The sequence below is a fragment of the Hypomesus transpacificus genome, chromosome 17, assembly GCF_021917145.1.
Source record: "Hypomesus transpacificus isolate Combined female chromosome 17, fHypTra1, whole genome shotgun sequence".
NCBI classification, from domain to species: domain Eukaryota; kingdom Metazoa; phylum Chordata; class Actinopteri; order Osmeriformes; family Osmeridae; genus Hypomesus; species Hypomesus transpacificus.
Window position 1 is genome coordinate 16,846,029 of NC_061076.1, and position 16,464 is coordinate 16,862,492.

The following is a 16,464-nucleotide window of genomic DNA, read 5'->3' on the forward strand; positions in this document are numbered from 1 at the left end:
ATCATACAAATTTATCTTTATCCCGCAAGGAATATTTCCAACCGTTCTCCAATATGTAACGTTCTTTGCTCCTCCCCTTCACGTCACGTGAGTGCATGGAACCTGCGCTTATCTGAGCAACAGGTAAAGGTGTCAAGTCACCGGAGCTGCGTGGACAAGCAGGTGCAACCGTTGGAGGGAAAAACGAAGCCAGTGTTATGGCTGAATCACAGCTCATGTGTATGGACGATGATCATGTCAACGAAAAAATACCAGAATCTAAACCGGAATTTTACTACAGCGAGGAGCAGCGCGCGGCGCTCGAGCAGCTTTTAAAAAACGGCGACGGCGCTTTCAAGATGCGGTTGAAAGAAGACAACATCAAGGACTTTCTCTCTGCGCAAGAAGTGAAATGGATTCGAAACAAATTCAAAGAATATGGGACAGACAGTGACTCTGACAGTGAGGAATACAAAACCGCCGAGTCTAACGCGGACTCGGGGGTCCAGTCCACGTACTGGCCCCAGATGTCGGACACGGAGGTTCCCCCGCTTGACATCGGCTGGCCGGGGAACGGCGGGTGCTACAAAGGGGTCACCCGGGTATCCGTATACAGTCACCCACCCAAAGAGAATGGCCCGTACATAAAAGAGGTGGTTAGAAGGCTCATTCAAGACGCTAATAAGGTAGAGTATAGCCTATGTTTGATATTGATAACATAAATACAGTAGGCTTTCAAATTATACTTTAACACGCTAAAATACTTGGCCAACGGTCCAATACGGTCATGTAATTCATTCCGAGGGAACTTCATACAGCCAGAGTTGTATACTTGCGGTTTACATGTCTGTGGAATTGAATTGTTCTACACAGCGGCCTACTTGGCAAAGCGTCGTGTTTGAGTGGTGTTCTCGAAAGGTGGTCATGTGATGCTGAACAGGACACGATTTGGAAACAGGCTCAATGTAATTACGGAGTTTCGCGTCTTGGCCATATTGACCAGCCTAGTGTTGTAGCCTAAAATTTAAAACCCCTAACCCTAATTAACCAGCTTTTAGTGAAACGGTCAGGCCTACAGTTAGTCTAATGGTTTAATTCACCAAGATGCTGTCCTCTCACAACATGGTCACACAACCCAGCGTGTTATTGAGATAAGCTTCACACTGTTCGTTAGCACAGTGGTTCTAATCTCTGTTCAAATGATACATTTGACTAGAAAACTACAATGGCAGCTGCCTAACCACTTATAGTATTGTTAGTAGACTCAAACAATACAAAGGAAAACGTTTTCAGAAATGGGGTCACCGAAGATGTAAAAAAACCGAACAGGTTTGACTTACTATTTACAAATCCAGTGACTGGAGTAATGAGATGTGTTTGAACAAGCCAGAAGACATGCCTACGAAACGACCTGTCACAGCTCTAAATGTCAACTTCATATCGGGACCTGCATCGGCGTTAAGACTGGCTTGGCCTCGTTCCTCACCCTCCGCCTCTACTACACCAGAGGCCATTGAAAAGCACCTCTCCTCCAACATGCCTGCTCTCTGGGCTAGCACCAGCCCCTGTTCAGCACCCACCCTGTCTGCAGCGCTGGGGTGACCTGGCTGGTATGCAGCCTGTTACCCGGAGGGCTCATGGTACAAGCATTCCTCTCTTTGAGTTTACAGTAGGTAACCAAAGCTTGATAAGAGAGATTTCTCTGCTGTGATTGGTCAGGGTCAGAGGGTGTTCTGTGTCAGCAGCCCTGGTTTGACATGGATTGTCACACGTATTCTAAATAACACATCAAGCCACACACACACTACTACACACACACTACTACACACACACAGTACCACACGGGGTGACACTTGTGTAACCGAATCATGTCGGGATCTACCTTGATATTCAGTAATATTTACGATTACAGGTAAGAATAATATAAAATGGTATCAACCCCCCCCCCCCCCCCCCCCCCCCCCCCCCCCCGACCTGTTGTTTACCTCTTTTGGGGGGGTCCAAGTCTTTATTTACATTTAGTCATTTAGCAGACACTCTTATCCAGAGCAACTTACAGTAAGTACAGGGACATTTGGCACGGCCGGAAACGGAACCGGCAACCTTCGGTTTACTAGCCCAATTCCATAACCACTCAGCCACCTGACTCCATAAGTCAGGGGTCAAACCCCCTTAAACCCCCCCCTCGCTCCCTTCATCTGCACTGTCGATCTTGAGGTAGCGTGAAACAGACCACGCTAGTTGGACCCGTTGAGGATCGTCATTGAGGAAACTAAACAGGGCTACATTTTTGTGTATCAACATGCTGTTTCCTGGCAGCTGGCAGCACGTTCTTTGTCGTAGTTGTATAACTTGATTATGACTGGCACAGAAACCTTCCTTGAAGCTTATAATTCCTTGCAATCAAACCTTTGACTCAAAATGCATGTTTATATAATGCATTTCTCGTTCATTCATTTAGCTAACACTTTTGTCCAAAGGGACAATGCAGTTGCCCCATCTGTGAATAAGAAATCACTTCTCACACTATGTCATCTACACGGTGTAGAAATTCAACAGGTGGCGAAAAGACTTGTTTTTCCAGGTGATTCTGGAGGTTCCAGTAGAGGTTAGAGGATGCTCTCTAACCTCTCTCTGTTAGCATCTGAAGCCAACCGCAGCTCTGCCAGCGAGCGAATCCTGACGCGTCTGAAAGCCTCTGACTGAATGAAGGCAGTATGTAGGCGATGTAGACAGAAGCCACGGCTTGCAGAGGGATTAGTGTTGCGGTGATGCAAACCTGATGCCCTGAATGAGATGGTCTCCTCTCGCTCTCTCTCTCCTTCTCTCGCTCTCTCTGTCCTTCTCTCTCTCTCTCTCCTTCTCTCTCTCTCTCCTTCTCTCGCTCTCTCTGTCCTTCTCTCTCTCTCTCTCCTTCTCTCTCTCTCTCTCTCTCCTTCTCTCGCTCTCTCTGTCCTTCTCTCTCTCTCTCTCCTTCTCTCGCTCTCTCTCTCGCTCTCTCTCTCACGCTTTCCGTCCTTAAAACAGTTGAACTTCAAACACACAGCACAGTATGTCAAAGAGATGCACAACACAGAACCCACCACACAGCACCCACACATTACAAACACAGGAACACAACGAGAGCTGAAGCCCAGTCATGGAAGTGCAGGTAAAACCCTTCAGGTGTTCCTCAGGTGGTTGCCGTGGTGATGGACCTCCTGACAGACCTGCAGATCCTGCAGGACCTCCTGGATGCAGCCTGCAGGAGGGGCGTGGCTGTCTACCTGGTGCTGGAGGACGAGGGATTACCTCACTTCCTGGACATGTGCAGTAGGCTGCAGATCAGCGCCCTTCATCTGAGGGTAAGACCACAACACAAACACAACCACAACACAACAGTAAAACACCCACAACACTACAATAACACAGCACAAACAACCTCAACACAGCACAAACACAACCTCAACACAACAGTAAAACACCCACAACACTACAATAACACAGCACAAACAACCTCAACACAGCACAAACACAACCTCAACACAACCTCAACACAGCACAAACACAACCTCAACACAACAGTAAAACACCCACAACACTACAATAACACAGCACAAACAACCTCAACACAGCACAAACACAACCTCAACACAACAGTAAAACACCCACAACACTACAATAACACAGCACAAACAACCTCAACACAGCACAAACACAACCTCAACACAACCTCAACACAGCACAAACACAACCTCAACACAACAGTAAAACACCCACAACACTACAATAACACAGCACAAACAACCTCAACACAGCACAAACACAACCTCAACACAACAGTAAAACACCCACAACACTACAATAACACAGCACAAACAACCTCAACACAGCACAAACACAACCTCAACACAACAGTAAAACACCCACAACACTACAATAACACAGCACAAACAACCTCAACACAGCACAAACACAACCTCAACACAACAGTAAAACACCCACAACACTACAATAACACAGCACAAACAACCTCAACACAGCACAAACACAACCTCAACACAACAGTAAAACACCCACAACACTACAATAACACAGCACAAACAACCTCAACACAGCACAAACACAACCTCAACACAACAGTAAAACACCCACAACACTACAATAACACAGCACAAACAACCTCAACACAGCACAAACACAACCTCAACACAACAGTAAAACACCCACAACACTACAATAACACAGCACAAACAACCTCAACACAGCAAAAACACAACCTCAACACAACAGTAAAACACCCACAACACTACAATAACACAGCACAAACAACCTCAACACAGCACAAACACAACCTCAACACAACAGTAAAACACCCACAACACTACAATAACACAGCACAAACAACCTCAACACAGCACAAACACAACCTCAACACAACAGTAAAACACCCACAACACTACAATAACACAGCACAAACAACCTCAACACAGCACAAACACAACCTCAACACAACAGTAAAACACCCACAACACTACAATAACACAGCACAAACAACCTCAACACAGCACAAACACAACCTCAACACAACAGTAAAACACCCACAACACTACAATAACACAGCACAAACAACCTCAACACAGCACAAACACAACCTCAACACAACAGTAAAACACCCACAACACTACAATAACACAGCACAAACAACCTCAACACAGCACAAACACAACCTCAACACAACCTCAACACAGCACAAACACAACCTCAACACAACAGTAAAACACCCACAACACTACAATAACACAGCACAAACAACCTCAACACAGCACAAACACAACCTCAACACAACAGTAAAACACCCACAACACTACAATAACACAGCACAAACAACCTCAACACAGCACAAACACAACCTCAACACAACCTCAACACAGCACAAACACAACCTCAACACAACAGTAAAACACCCACAACACTACAATAACACAGCACAAACAACCTCAACACAGCACAAACACAACCTCAACACAACAGTAAAACACCCACAACACTACAATAACACAGCACAAACAACCTCAACACAGCACAAACACAACCTCAACACAACAGTAAAACACCCACAACACTACAATAACACAGCACAAACAACCTCAACACAGCAAAAACACAACCTCAACACAACAGTAAAACACCCACAACACTACAATAACACAGCACAAACAACCTCAACACAGCACAAACACAACCTCAACACAACAGTAAAACACCCACAACACTACAATAACACAGCACAAACAACCTCAACACAGCACAAACACAACCTCAACACAACAGTAAAACACCCACAACACTACAATAACACAGCACAAACAACCTCAACACAGCACAAACACAACCTCAACACAACAGTAAAACACCCACAACACTACAATAACACAGCACAAACAACCTCAACACAGCACAAACACAACCTCAACACAACAGTAAAACACCCACAACACTACAATAACACAGCACAAACAACCTCAACACAGCACAAACACAACCTCAACACAACAGTAAAACACCCACAACACTACAATAACACAGCACAAACAACCTCAACACAGCACAAACACAACCTCAACACAACAGTAAAACACCCACAACACTACAATAACACAGCACAAACAACCTCAACACAGCACAAACACAACCTCAACACAACAGTAAAACACCCACAACACTACAATAACACAGCACAAACAACCTCAACACAGCACAAACACAACCTCAACACAACAGTAAAACACCCACAACACTACAATAACACAGCACAAACAACCTCAACACAGCACAAACACAACCTCAACACAACAGTAAAACACCCACAACACTACAATAACACAGCACAAACAACCTCAACACAGCACAAACACAACCTCAACACAACAGTAAAACACCCACAACACTACAATAACACAGCACAAACAACCTCAACACAGCACAAACACAACCTCAACACAACAGTAAAACACCCACAACACTACAATAACACAGCACAAACAACCTCAACACAGCACAAACACAACCTCAACACAACAGTAAAACACCCACAACACTACAATAACACAGCACAAACAACCTCAACACAGCACAAACACAACCTCAACACAACAGTAAAACACCCACAACACTACAATAACACAGCACAAACAACCTCAACACAGCACAAACACAACCTCAACACAACCTCAACACAGCACAAACACAACCTCAACACAACAGTAAAACACCCACAACACTACAATAACACAGCACAAACAACCTCAACACAGCACAAACACAACCTCAACACAACCTCAACACAGCACAAACACAACCTCAACACAACAGTAAAACACCCACAACACTACAATAACACAGCACAAACAACCTCAACACAGCACAAACACAACCTCAACACAACAGTAAAACACCCACAACACTACAATAACACAGCACAAACAACCTCAACACAGCACAAACACAACCTCAACACAACAGTAAAACACCCACAACACTACAATAACACAGCACAAACAACCTCAACACAGCACAAACACAACCTCAACACAACAGTAAAACACCCACAACACTACAATAACACAGCACAAACAACCTCAACACAGCACAAACACAACCTCAACACAACAGTAAAACACCCACAACACTACAATAACACAGCACAAACAACCTCAACACAGCACAAACACAACCTCAACACAACAGTAAAACACCCACAACACTACAATAACACAGCACAAACAACCTCAACACAGCACAAACACAACCTCAACACAACAGTAAAACACCCACAACACTACAATAACACAGCACAAACAACCTCAACACAGCACAAACACAACCTTAACACAACAGTAAAACACCCACAACACTACAATAACACAGCACAAACAACCTCAACACAGCACAAACACAACCTCAACACAACAGTAAAACACCCACAACACTACAATAACACAGCACAAACAACCTCAACACAGCACAAACACAACCTCAACACAACAGTAAAACACCCACAACACTACAATAACACAGCACAAACAACCTCAACACAGCACAAACACAACCTCAACACAACCTCAACACAGCACAAACACAACCCCAACACAGCACAAACACAACCTCAATACAACATAACACAACACTAACACAACCTCAACACAAAAACAACCTTAACACAACACTAACAGAAGTGTCAGCATCAACACCTCAGTCTCTCACCAGTTCAGACTCCACTCTACAGTTGGTTTGCACCGAGTCATTCGATTGGACGAGAGGTGTTCCTTGAGTGCTGATGTTTGGCAATAACAACAGAACACTTGCTTCTGTGGTACTGCTTTAGTACGCCATGCTGGCAGGAAGTTATCATTGGCCGAGGAATTCCCCTACTCTGGTGCCAAGCTCTGTTTGGAATACCTTGGAAGTAGGGACTACGAATGTGCTGCTTAAGAACTGATGCCTTCAATCGCTTGAGATACAACTACGATGTTGTCACATGATATCAGACCGCCGTCCGAGCAAACGAGCACAGAGCCTCCCTCTCTCCTGCCTCTCCCCTCTCTCCTGCCTCTCCCCTCTCTCCTGCCTCTCCCCTCTCTCCTGCCTCTCCCCTCTCTCCTGCCTCTCCCCTCTCTCCTGCCTCTCCCCTCTCTCCTGCCTTTCCCCTCTTTCTTGCCTCTCCCCTCTCTCCTGCCTCTCCCCTCTCTCCTGCCTCTCCCCTCTCTCCTGCCTCTCCCCTCTCTCCTGCCTCTCCCCTCTCTCTTGCCTCTCTTATCTGGTGGATGCAAAGCGTGTGGATGTGGCCTTCTCTGAAGGGCCCCTGGGAGCACCTAGCTGTGACGTGGTGTCATCTGAGATGCTTCTCAAGGGGCTCGTCTGTGGCCCAGTCTTTCATTCTGGGTACGAGATGAATGTTTAGCTGGAAGAGCAGCCCAGAGTAACCTAACTCTGTTGGCTTCCTGTTCACCCATGTGTTTCTGTTTTCATAACTCCTGCCTCCTTCCTGTTCACAGTAGACAGACGTGCCCAGCGTGTGTGCTGAAGGGGGTTTCATGTTAACCTTTCCGTGACATGTTTGTTATAGACTCACCCACAGGTTTACTCAGGCTGTGGTTGGCAGAAACAGTTTGCCTTTGCATGTCTTTCATCTGCGTGACAGCGGGAGAACATGCAGTGTGATGCAGTGTAATGCAGTGTAATGCAGTGTAATGTGTCAGGGCTGTGACTCCTTGGGTTGCACTAAGTCAGATTAGTCATGGCACCTGTGTGTGTATGCATTAAGGGTGGGAATCTTTTGGTACCTCGATACGGTACCAAAAGTACGATTTTTCTGAGATTTGTTTTTGTGGGCATGTTTCTTGTGTGTGTGTGTGTGTGTGCATTGTGTTTAGGCAGATGTTGAATGACTAGACTCCCAGATAACTTGGCGGTGTGTGTGTTTATTGTGTGTGTGTGTGTCTTCCAGAACATGCGTGTGCGGACGGTGGAGGGTACAGGTCTGGCTCTGTCCTTCGGCAAGCTGCGCGGCTCGCTGTGCTCCAAATACATGCTGCTGGACGGGGAGAAGGTTCTGTTTGGCTCGTACAGGTGAGCGTTCCTGCGGGCCCCACACGCCGCACACACGCCGCACACACCTACAGCATCTCTGTGAGTCACCTCCCTCCCCTCCTCTCTCTCTCTCTCCCCCCTCTCTCCCGACCCCAGCTTTACCTGGAGCTCCTCTCGGACGGACCGTAGCACGGTCACCGTCATGACGGGCCAGGTGGTGGACACCTTCGACACCGACTTCCGGGAGCTGTACGCCGTGTCAGCGCACGTGGACCTCTACAGAGAGTTCAACATCAGCCGTCCGACGCTGCCTGCCCCGGTCAGGAAGCCCCCCCAGCAGGTCACGCACCTGCCCGTGTCCACCTCACGCTTCCAGGTGGCCCTGGGCGACTCCCGCCAGGCCGACCTCAAGGTCCCCGCTCACAAATACCACAACCCCAAGTACTCCCTGGTGGTGGGGAACAGGGGGGGGTACACGGGCTCCCTGCAGGACCTGTCCTCCGTGGGGACGTCTGTGAGCGGCCAGGCCCCCGCTAACGGCCTGCTAAAGAAGCATGGCCTCGCTAACGGCGGCGCTGGGGAGAAGCAGGCCCAGGTGTCTCCTCTGCCCCCCGGCCCAGCGGCCCCAGCAGGGCCGGGGGGGGGGGGGGGGGGGGGAGCGGAGGGGGGAGCAAGGCCGCCGCGTTCGGAGGCAAGAAGCAACGCAGCTCCTTCAGGCTCTTCCTGAACGGCCGAGCGACCAATCAGGGCCCGGACACCATAGTGGAGGGAGTGGCCTCCCGTCCGAACCCCTCCCCCACCAGGAAGAGGGCGGAGACCAACAGCGCCGCTTCAGACGAGCTGGACGACTCGTTCGAGATCATCGAGAAGCCGTCGCTACTGAAGCCCAAGACCAAAAAGCTGTCGAAGCTGACCCAGAGGAGCATGTCTCTGCAGACCATCAACGCCGGGGAGGAGGAGGGTAAGCCGCCGTCCGCCTCGCTCCGTCCCTGCTTGTGTCTGTGAGCGTTGCTGTCTCCTGGTCTCACCTGTTTCTTCCTGTCCCACCCACAGGGAAGAAGAAGAAGAAGAACTGCATCCAGTCCTGAGAGGCAGACAGGCTTGAGGGCAGACTCTGGGAGGGGGAGAGGAGGGAGGGAGGGAGAGCAGGGAGGAGAGGAGGGAGAGGAGGGAGGGAGAGCAGGGAGGAGAGGAGGGAGGGAGGGAGGGAGGGAGGGAGGGAGGGAGGGGGGAGAGGAGGGGGGAGGGGAGGGGAGGGGGGGGAGAGAAGGGAGGGAGGGAGAGCAGGGAGGAGAGGAGGGAGGGGGGGGGAGAGAAGGGAGGGAGGGAGAGCAGGGAGGAGAGGAGGGAGGGAGGGAGGCAGTTGCTGTGCCAGACCTGTATCCCCTCGTGTCTGCTGAGGTCCCCTCAGCCACTACCAGACGCTACCGATGAGCCTGACCTTGTCTACCAGGACCATCTTGCTGGCCCTGTGTTGCCCTCAGAAGACGTCCCCACTTTGTCCTTCTCATCACTGCTGCCATGGTTACTAAGTGACTTTAGATCAGCTTCAGTCTTACTCTCACTCTGCACGGTACGAGTTACAGAGCCAATGAAATGCAGTTAGCGTCTAACCAGAAGTGCAAACAGTAATAGCGTAGTAGATCAAGCAAAAGCATTACAGCTTCAATGTACTGTGATTTGCGATAACCAGAAATACGAAGCACAGATTAAATGTTGCATCAACACTGTGGTGACATCTATCCTCTTTGTACTGCGGGAACACGTATGTTCTATACAAATAAGATGTTTTTCACTGTGCAGCACCAATACAAATATGGTACATGTAACCTTGCCTTGGCTTGCATGGTGTGCGAGTGCGCATGTGTGTGTGTGTGAATGCATGAATGAGAAACTTGAAGTGCTTTGAGTACTTTTCAGGTCTGACAGCGCTAAATAAAAGGTTCCTACGACTGATGTGCTTGTGAATCCAGCATACCTTAATGTGGGGCCCTGTTGCTTTGTCAGTATCCAGTCTGCCGTTCAGCCACGGTGTGTGTCGTTTCAACAAGTCCCAGTGAAGCAGCGCCCATGTGTGGGTGTGCTGTAAGTTACTACGGTGAAAGGAGAAGGGATCTCACCGGAATGAGGGGTTTCTTACCGAGGACACTGTAAAAGGGATCGTCTGTCTGCTACAATGGAATGTGATATGTCGTGTGTAAATGATGAATGTCGTGTGGATAGATCAGGCAGTTCTTACGGTAACATGTGGAGACTGTGACTGTTCACCAACTGTACAGTGTGACAGTTGACCTTTGCACTTTGACCTTTTCCTATTAAACTGTCACAGCCACCCTTGAAAATGCTGTAAAAAAGGATAACTGCCTAAGAGAAAGCCAACCGAGTTTGAGACAACCAAATACCAATAAAGACAAATAGACTGTGTTTATTGTTGGTCATATTCCTTTTTTAAGACACTCAGAAATGTGGTTTAGAAACGGTTTGAAGGTTGGTTTTAATTTATTGCGCAAATGTGTTATTTTCCCACCGGTTAATCTTATCACCAGGCTTGTCTGGCTGGCCTAGATTTGGTTTTGTCCTCTGAGAGGGTTCCGCTGATCTTAGATTAAGCTTTTAAGGTGGAATTGAAGCATTTCTAGTTGCATACTTGCAGCAGAAAGTTATCTTCTGATGGGTGGGTCACTGTGCTTATTACCACCCTTGTTTGAGGAGAAAGTTCTGATGAAATCCCTTTAGTCTAAAGCACATAGCCTGGTCACGTTTCACGGACGTGCTCTTTCAAAGAGGCTGAGAATCTGGTTGTAACTTTAATGTGTTCACAACAGAGGAATACACACACCCACCCTTAAACACGCATACTTACCCAAACACACACACACACACAAACACACACTCACACCCACAAACACACACACACCCACAAACGATCGAAAAAACACCCCCCACACACACAGACATACACACACACAAACACGCACAGGAAGTGATGAACCCACGGAGAGCAACCTGCTTGCTACTTGACACATCACAGATGCAGATCCCATCTCATGTTAGAGTTTATAGAGCCAGTCTCCCAGACGTGGATTAAGCCTCGTCCTAAAGAAAGAGAGTCATTGAATGCTGACCTCCACTGATAACGTTTTTAATCTAGGACTAAGCCTAACCCATCTCTGGTAAACATAATGTTTTCTACAACAGCACAGTTCCTGTTCTGGTTTATAAAGAACCGTCTACTGACTACTAAGTACCTGGAACACTCCTGAGAGAAAGGTTAAAGTCCTAATGGGTTGTGGGGGGTCTGTATCCTGGCAACCAGTGTCATGGCAATCTGACACCCTCTACTGGAGGAAGCACAGGCCTGTTTTGGGTTTTCATGATCGGACAACACTGGACTGAAGGAGAAGCACGCACACACTTGATGCACAGTGCGGTACAACTTTATTAATAAATGTGTCAACAAATATTTTTTACAAGGTCACTTGATTTAGCTAAAGAAATGTGTTTTGTAACATCTGTAGACATTTAAAGACAAATATATTACAATTATAACACCAGAGCCAGGAATGTATTATAGTTTTTAATAAAATAAAATATTAAAAAAACACTGAAAACGTTTGTTTGTATAAATACATATTTATATTATTATAGTATTTAGTTATCGCACTGTTGGATGATCTCATCACAAAGCAAGAAACTAGCTTACAAATATTGGATCAATTGTTGATAGATACTTGTGTCGGTTTGAAGAGCCATTTCTAAACATCATGGTAACAGGAAGACTAGTTTGAAACAGCTCAGGGACAGGAACTGACCAGAGGAAGTGAATCGCTGACATGGAAATGAAACAGGTTCCATTTCCAGTATGTTAACTTATAACAAAACTAAACTAAACAAAGGCATTGGTAAAATGTGTTTTCTTTACCAGACCTTTAAAAAGGAAATACCTTCCACTCCATACACATGGAGCTTAAATGAAACGTCATCCTATGAGGCTAACCTTCATTGAGAACATTAAAGTAACTCAACCATTTTTTAGATGTTTACAGTAGCTATTTGAGACTTCAGCGTGGTTCATTGTTAATGGCAAATTGCACTATACCTCACAGTACTGTAGTACATGTCTGAAGTTCTGTTTGAGTGAGAAGCGTGAAGATGCCTAGACTGAAGAGCAGTCCACTGGGGCTCATCTAGTACCACATGCATCTGTACGGCCCTTCATCTGAGCCATGTCAAGCATCGCTTCACATACGCCCACAGAAGAGCACCCTAAACCAACCTAAACCCTCGAGGAAGACAAGGAGACAGTCACAGGAAAACAGACAGAATGGAAGAAAGCTTTTGAGGAGCAGTCCAGTGAAGGATCCCCTCCTCCAGACAGGGTCGCTGACAGAGAGAGGTCCTGAACACAGTCATGCTTTGAGCATAGAGATGAAAATGTAAATGTGCAAACGGATGTTGAAACACAGAGTTCTCGTTGCTTCCTGGAGGCTTCCTCTAGCCTGAGGACCGTGGTGGGTAATGACCTTCCTCTGGCCTCAGGCCTCAGGCCTGTGGTTGGTGATGACCTTCCTCTTCCTCAGGCCTGGGGACCGTGGTGGGTGATGACCTTCCTCTTCCTCAGGCCTCAGGCCTGTGGTTGGTGATGACCTTCCTCTTCCTCAAGGTCACCAGGTCGTAGAACGGGTCCTTGGTGATGCTCGCCCTGCCAAGGTAACCATGACGATCAGCATCACAATCCACTTTAGTGAGCGAGTGTGTGACACACCAGGAATGTGACATTCCTCTCAGTGTGCTCACACAGAAATAGACGTTAGTTTAAGAAAAAAAGGTATCAAGGGGAGTTAGTTCCATTAAATCACACTCACAATCCTGTTATTTGATTGCTACTTCCGAGGACTTAAATTGAGGAGTTGTGAATTGTACTTAGGTGAAGGGTTGAATAAAAACCCATTTCAGGAAGTGAAACCCCTGCTGTGACCGATCCTGACATGACAGCTGCTGTGGATGGTGACCTGCCACCTCCACAGGTCCTGCAGCATTCATGATCACTGGGCTGAACATTCAGCCATGATTACAATGCAGGGGCGACTCATTATTAAAAGGTAATTATAACCATTTGGCTTTATCTTGGAACAAACCCTCGTAGAGCAATGCAGCTCCACAACCCCTGGCTGACTGGCTGTCATCCTGTCATGTTTATAATGACCTACCCAAGCACGAGCCTGGTGACTACCTTCTCCTTTATGTTCCCGCACAACTTAACTTCATGAAACAGATCAATCTAAACCCCAAAAGGGGGGCTCCGTAACTTCAACCCTGCTCAACATGTGAACACCTCTGGGCCCCTCGGCGGGCAGAGGGCCTGACCTGATGGCCTGGATCCAGTGGTCTCTGTCTCCGGCCGACGCGGCCCTCATCCTGTAGGACTGGTGCTTCCCCTCCACCACCCTGCCTCTGGTCTCTGTCTTACACGCCTTGATCTTCTGCCCCTCGGGGTTGTAGATCTCCAGACAATACTTCACACACACACCACAAACACACACACACACACACACACAACAAACCATAAATACACAACCATCGCACAACAAATACACACAAGCACATCCCAAGTGTTTGTTAATGTATACATCCCTGTATCTGTCTGTATGTAATGGTCCAGTTCCTCATCCCATTCCTCTCTTACAGCATACAGAAGCTGTGCTTCTGGGGTTATGAAAGCTGACACAGAAACAGAATCTAGCAAGTGAACTTCCTCCCAGACAGTGAGAGGACCTGAGAGATGGTGACCAGTACCTGTTTGCCTGAATCCTGGATCTCTCTGACACAAAGGTTCTCCAGTGGAATGATCCCTATAGGGTCTTTGTCCTAAGAGGGGAGAGAGAGAGACAGAGAGAGAGAGAGAGAGAGAGAGACAGACAGACAGACAGACAGACAGACAGACAGACAGACAGACAGACAGACAGACAGACAGACAGACAGAGAGAGAGAGAGAGAGAGAGAGAGAGAGAGAGAGAGAGAGAGAGAGAGAGAGATAGAGAGAGAGAGAGAGAGAGAGAGAGAGAGAGAGAGAGAGAGAGAGAGAGAGAGAGAGAGAGAGAGGAGGAAAAAAGAAAGAAAGAGAGAGAGAGAAAGCATATTAGATTATACATTTCTCCTTCCTTTGTTTCAACCATTTTCCTGTTTGTCATCAACTGGGAGACTCACAGTGGTATAGTGGAAATAGTACAGGCAACTGTCAGTCAAGATAAACCACCGCCTTTTCCATGTCTTTACCCTGCCTCCTGCAGAGAAGAAAAGTTGGATGAAACAAAACAAGAACTTTCGTAGAATAAACTTTCAGACTGCTCAGTGTTAGTGCAGTTTCCTGCCTTGTGTCATTCCCCCCAACACAACATAGGACCATCTGGTGTTTGCATGTACTGCAGTACTAGATGAACATGCAACATTACAGTGATATTACTGATGTGAAATGATGTTTATATAGTTGATGTCCTGTGTCACTATACAGACTCTTCCAGTCACCAGACATGTTCAGTGTCAGTCCAGATCTTCTCACCTATTTTGAGGAGCCAGCCTTCTCTGTCAGGGTTGAAGAAGGTGTGAGTGAGGTCATTCCCATCGTCCTCCGGGATCTTGAAGGGCTCGTTGCGAATGCTCTCGTACAGTTTCTGGAGACGGCGGTGAGAGAGAGACGTAAACAGAACAACTTAGTGAAGCGCTGGAATAACAAACAGAGATCGAAATATAACACCTTCCGTGTCTGGCTGCTTGTTATTAACGGTCTGGCTGCTTGTTATTGACTTTCTGGCTAATCAGGTGCTTAATCACAGTGTCTTAATCAGGTGGATAACTTCAGAAAACACTTTCTGAAGCGGGGTTCAAAGGAAAGCTTTGATGTGAGCACATTTTCTCAATACAATGTGTGTGTGTGTGTGCGCGCTGTAAACGCTGATAAGGGATTTACGCGGAAACTGATTACATCAATCGAACCTAATCTCACATAATCTAACCTCTTGAAAGGGAATAATAAAAAAATATATGAATTGAATCAATTCATAGATCGTATGTATACTTATGTAAGTATTATTTACTTAGAGAAATTGCTTGGATTAGTTCAATAGTCTTCACAAAATGTTATGAATAGTCTGAACTTGTTGTTGGGTTCACAGTGTGTGTTTGGAAGATGGCAGACCCACACACACACACACACCATGAGCAGCTCTTGGGGCAGGTCTCCTCCGTGGTCGATGCCTCTGTTCATGGAGACGAAGCGCTCCAGGCTGGGCTTGTCCTTCACGTTGGGGTTGTGGAGGCTGGTGTTCAGCATGATGATGGAGAAGGACAGGATGTAGCAGGTGTCTGGATACGCACACAGAAAGACACAGACACACACAGTCACACACACACACACACACAGAATCTCTGTCAATGTTCCTGCCCACTTGGCCCCAAACAAAGCCCCCTGTTTCAGAGTGTTGTCAGGCAGGCTGTACTCTGATACCTGTGGACTGGAACACTCCTGTGTTGCAGTCACAGTAACGAGAGGCGAACGCCTCCATCATCCTATCGATCTTCTGGGCTTCCCCAGGCAGGCGGAAACTCCACAGGAACTGTCTGCAAACGACACACGCACACAGAGACACACGCACACACACACACAAGCTTTAACGGGCAGGCAGGAAAGGTGTTTATCATCAGTAGGAATAGACAGGACAGCAGTAACAGGCGTTCTGAGAGGAGGTGGAGGGAGAGCGCGTGAGGAACTGACCTCAGAGCCTGAACCAGGTTGAGGTCGGAGAACTCGTGAAGGTCCACATAGGCCTTGAGGACCTTCAGGTGCATCTCCTCCCTGCAGAAACACAAACAGGAAGGTGGTCAACAGACTGAAGACTCCTGTGGTCACCTGCCTAA

General features: G+C 47.2%; 2 protein-coding genes across 4 annotated transcripts in view; one reads left to right on the forward strand and one right to left on the reverse strand.

Moving 5' to 3' along the window:
* The first annotated feature begins 67 nt into the window (after nt 1-67).
* Nucleotides 68-9,647, forward strand: fam83fa (family with sequence similarity 83 member Fa). Its single transcript, XM_047038295.1, has 6 exons — nt 68-665; nt 3,156-3,323; nt 8,468-8,589; nt 8,707-9,225; nt 9,267-9,511; nt 9,604-9,647. Exons 1-6 carry the CDS (start codon nt 198-200, stop codon nt 9,636-9,638), a joined length of 1,557 nt encoding a protein of 518 aa, XP_046894251.1. The 5' UTR covers nt 68-197; the 3' UTR covers nt 9,639-9,647.
* Nucleotides 9,648-11,969: 2,322 nt separating this feature from the next.
* Nucleotides 11,970-16,464, reverse strand: part of cyth4a (cytohesin 4a) — an 8,183-nt gene continuing 3,688 nt past the window's right edge. For all 3 annotated transcript variants that reach the window (XM_047038476.1, XM_047038477.1, XM_047038478.1), the window contains 8 exons: nt 16,322-16,402; nt 16,055-16,167; nt 15,764-15,912; nt 15,110-15,221; nt 14,758-14,834; nt 14,347-14,418; nt 13,918-14,066; nt 11,970-13,252 (listed from right to left, as the gene is read on the reverse strand). In XM_047038476.1, coding sequence (XP_046894432.1) covers nt 13,168-13,252; nt 13,918-14,066; nt 14,347-14,418; nt 14,758-14,834; nt 15,110-15,221; nt 15,764-15,912; nt 16,055-16,167; nt 16,322-16,402 — 838 coding nt within the window. In that variant the 3' untranslated portion in view covers nt 11,970-13,167. The remainder of the gene's footprint in view (nt 13,253-13,917; nt 14,067-14,346; nt 14,419-14,757; nt 14,835-15,109; nt 15,222-15,763; nt 15,913-16,054; nt 16,168-16,321; nt 16,403-16,464) is intronic.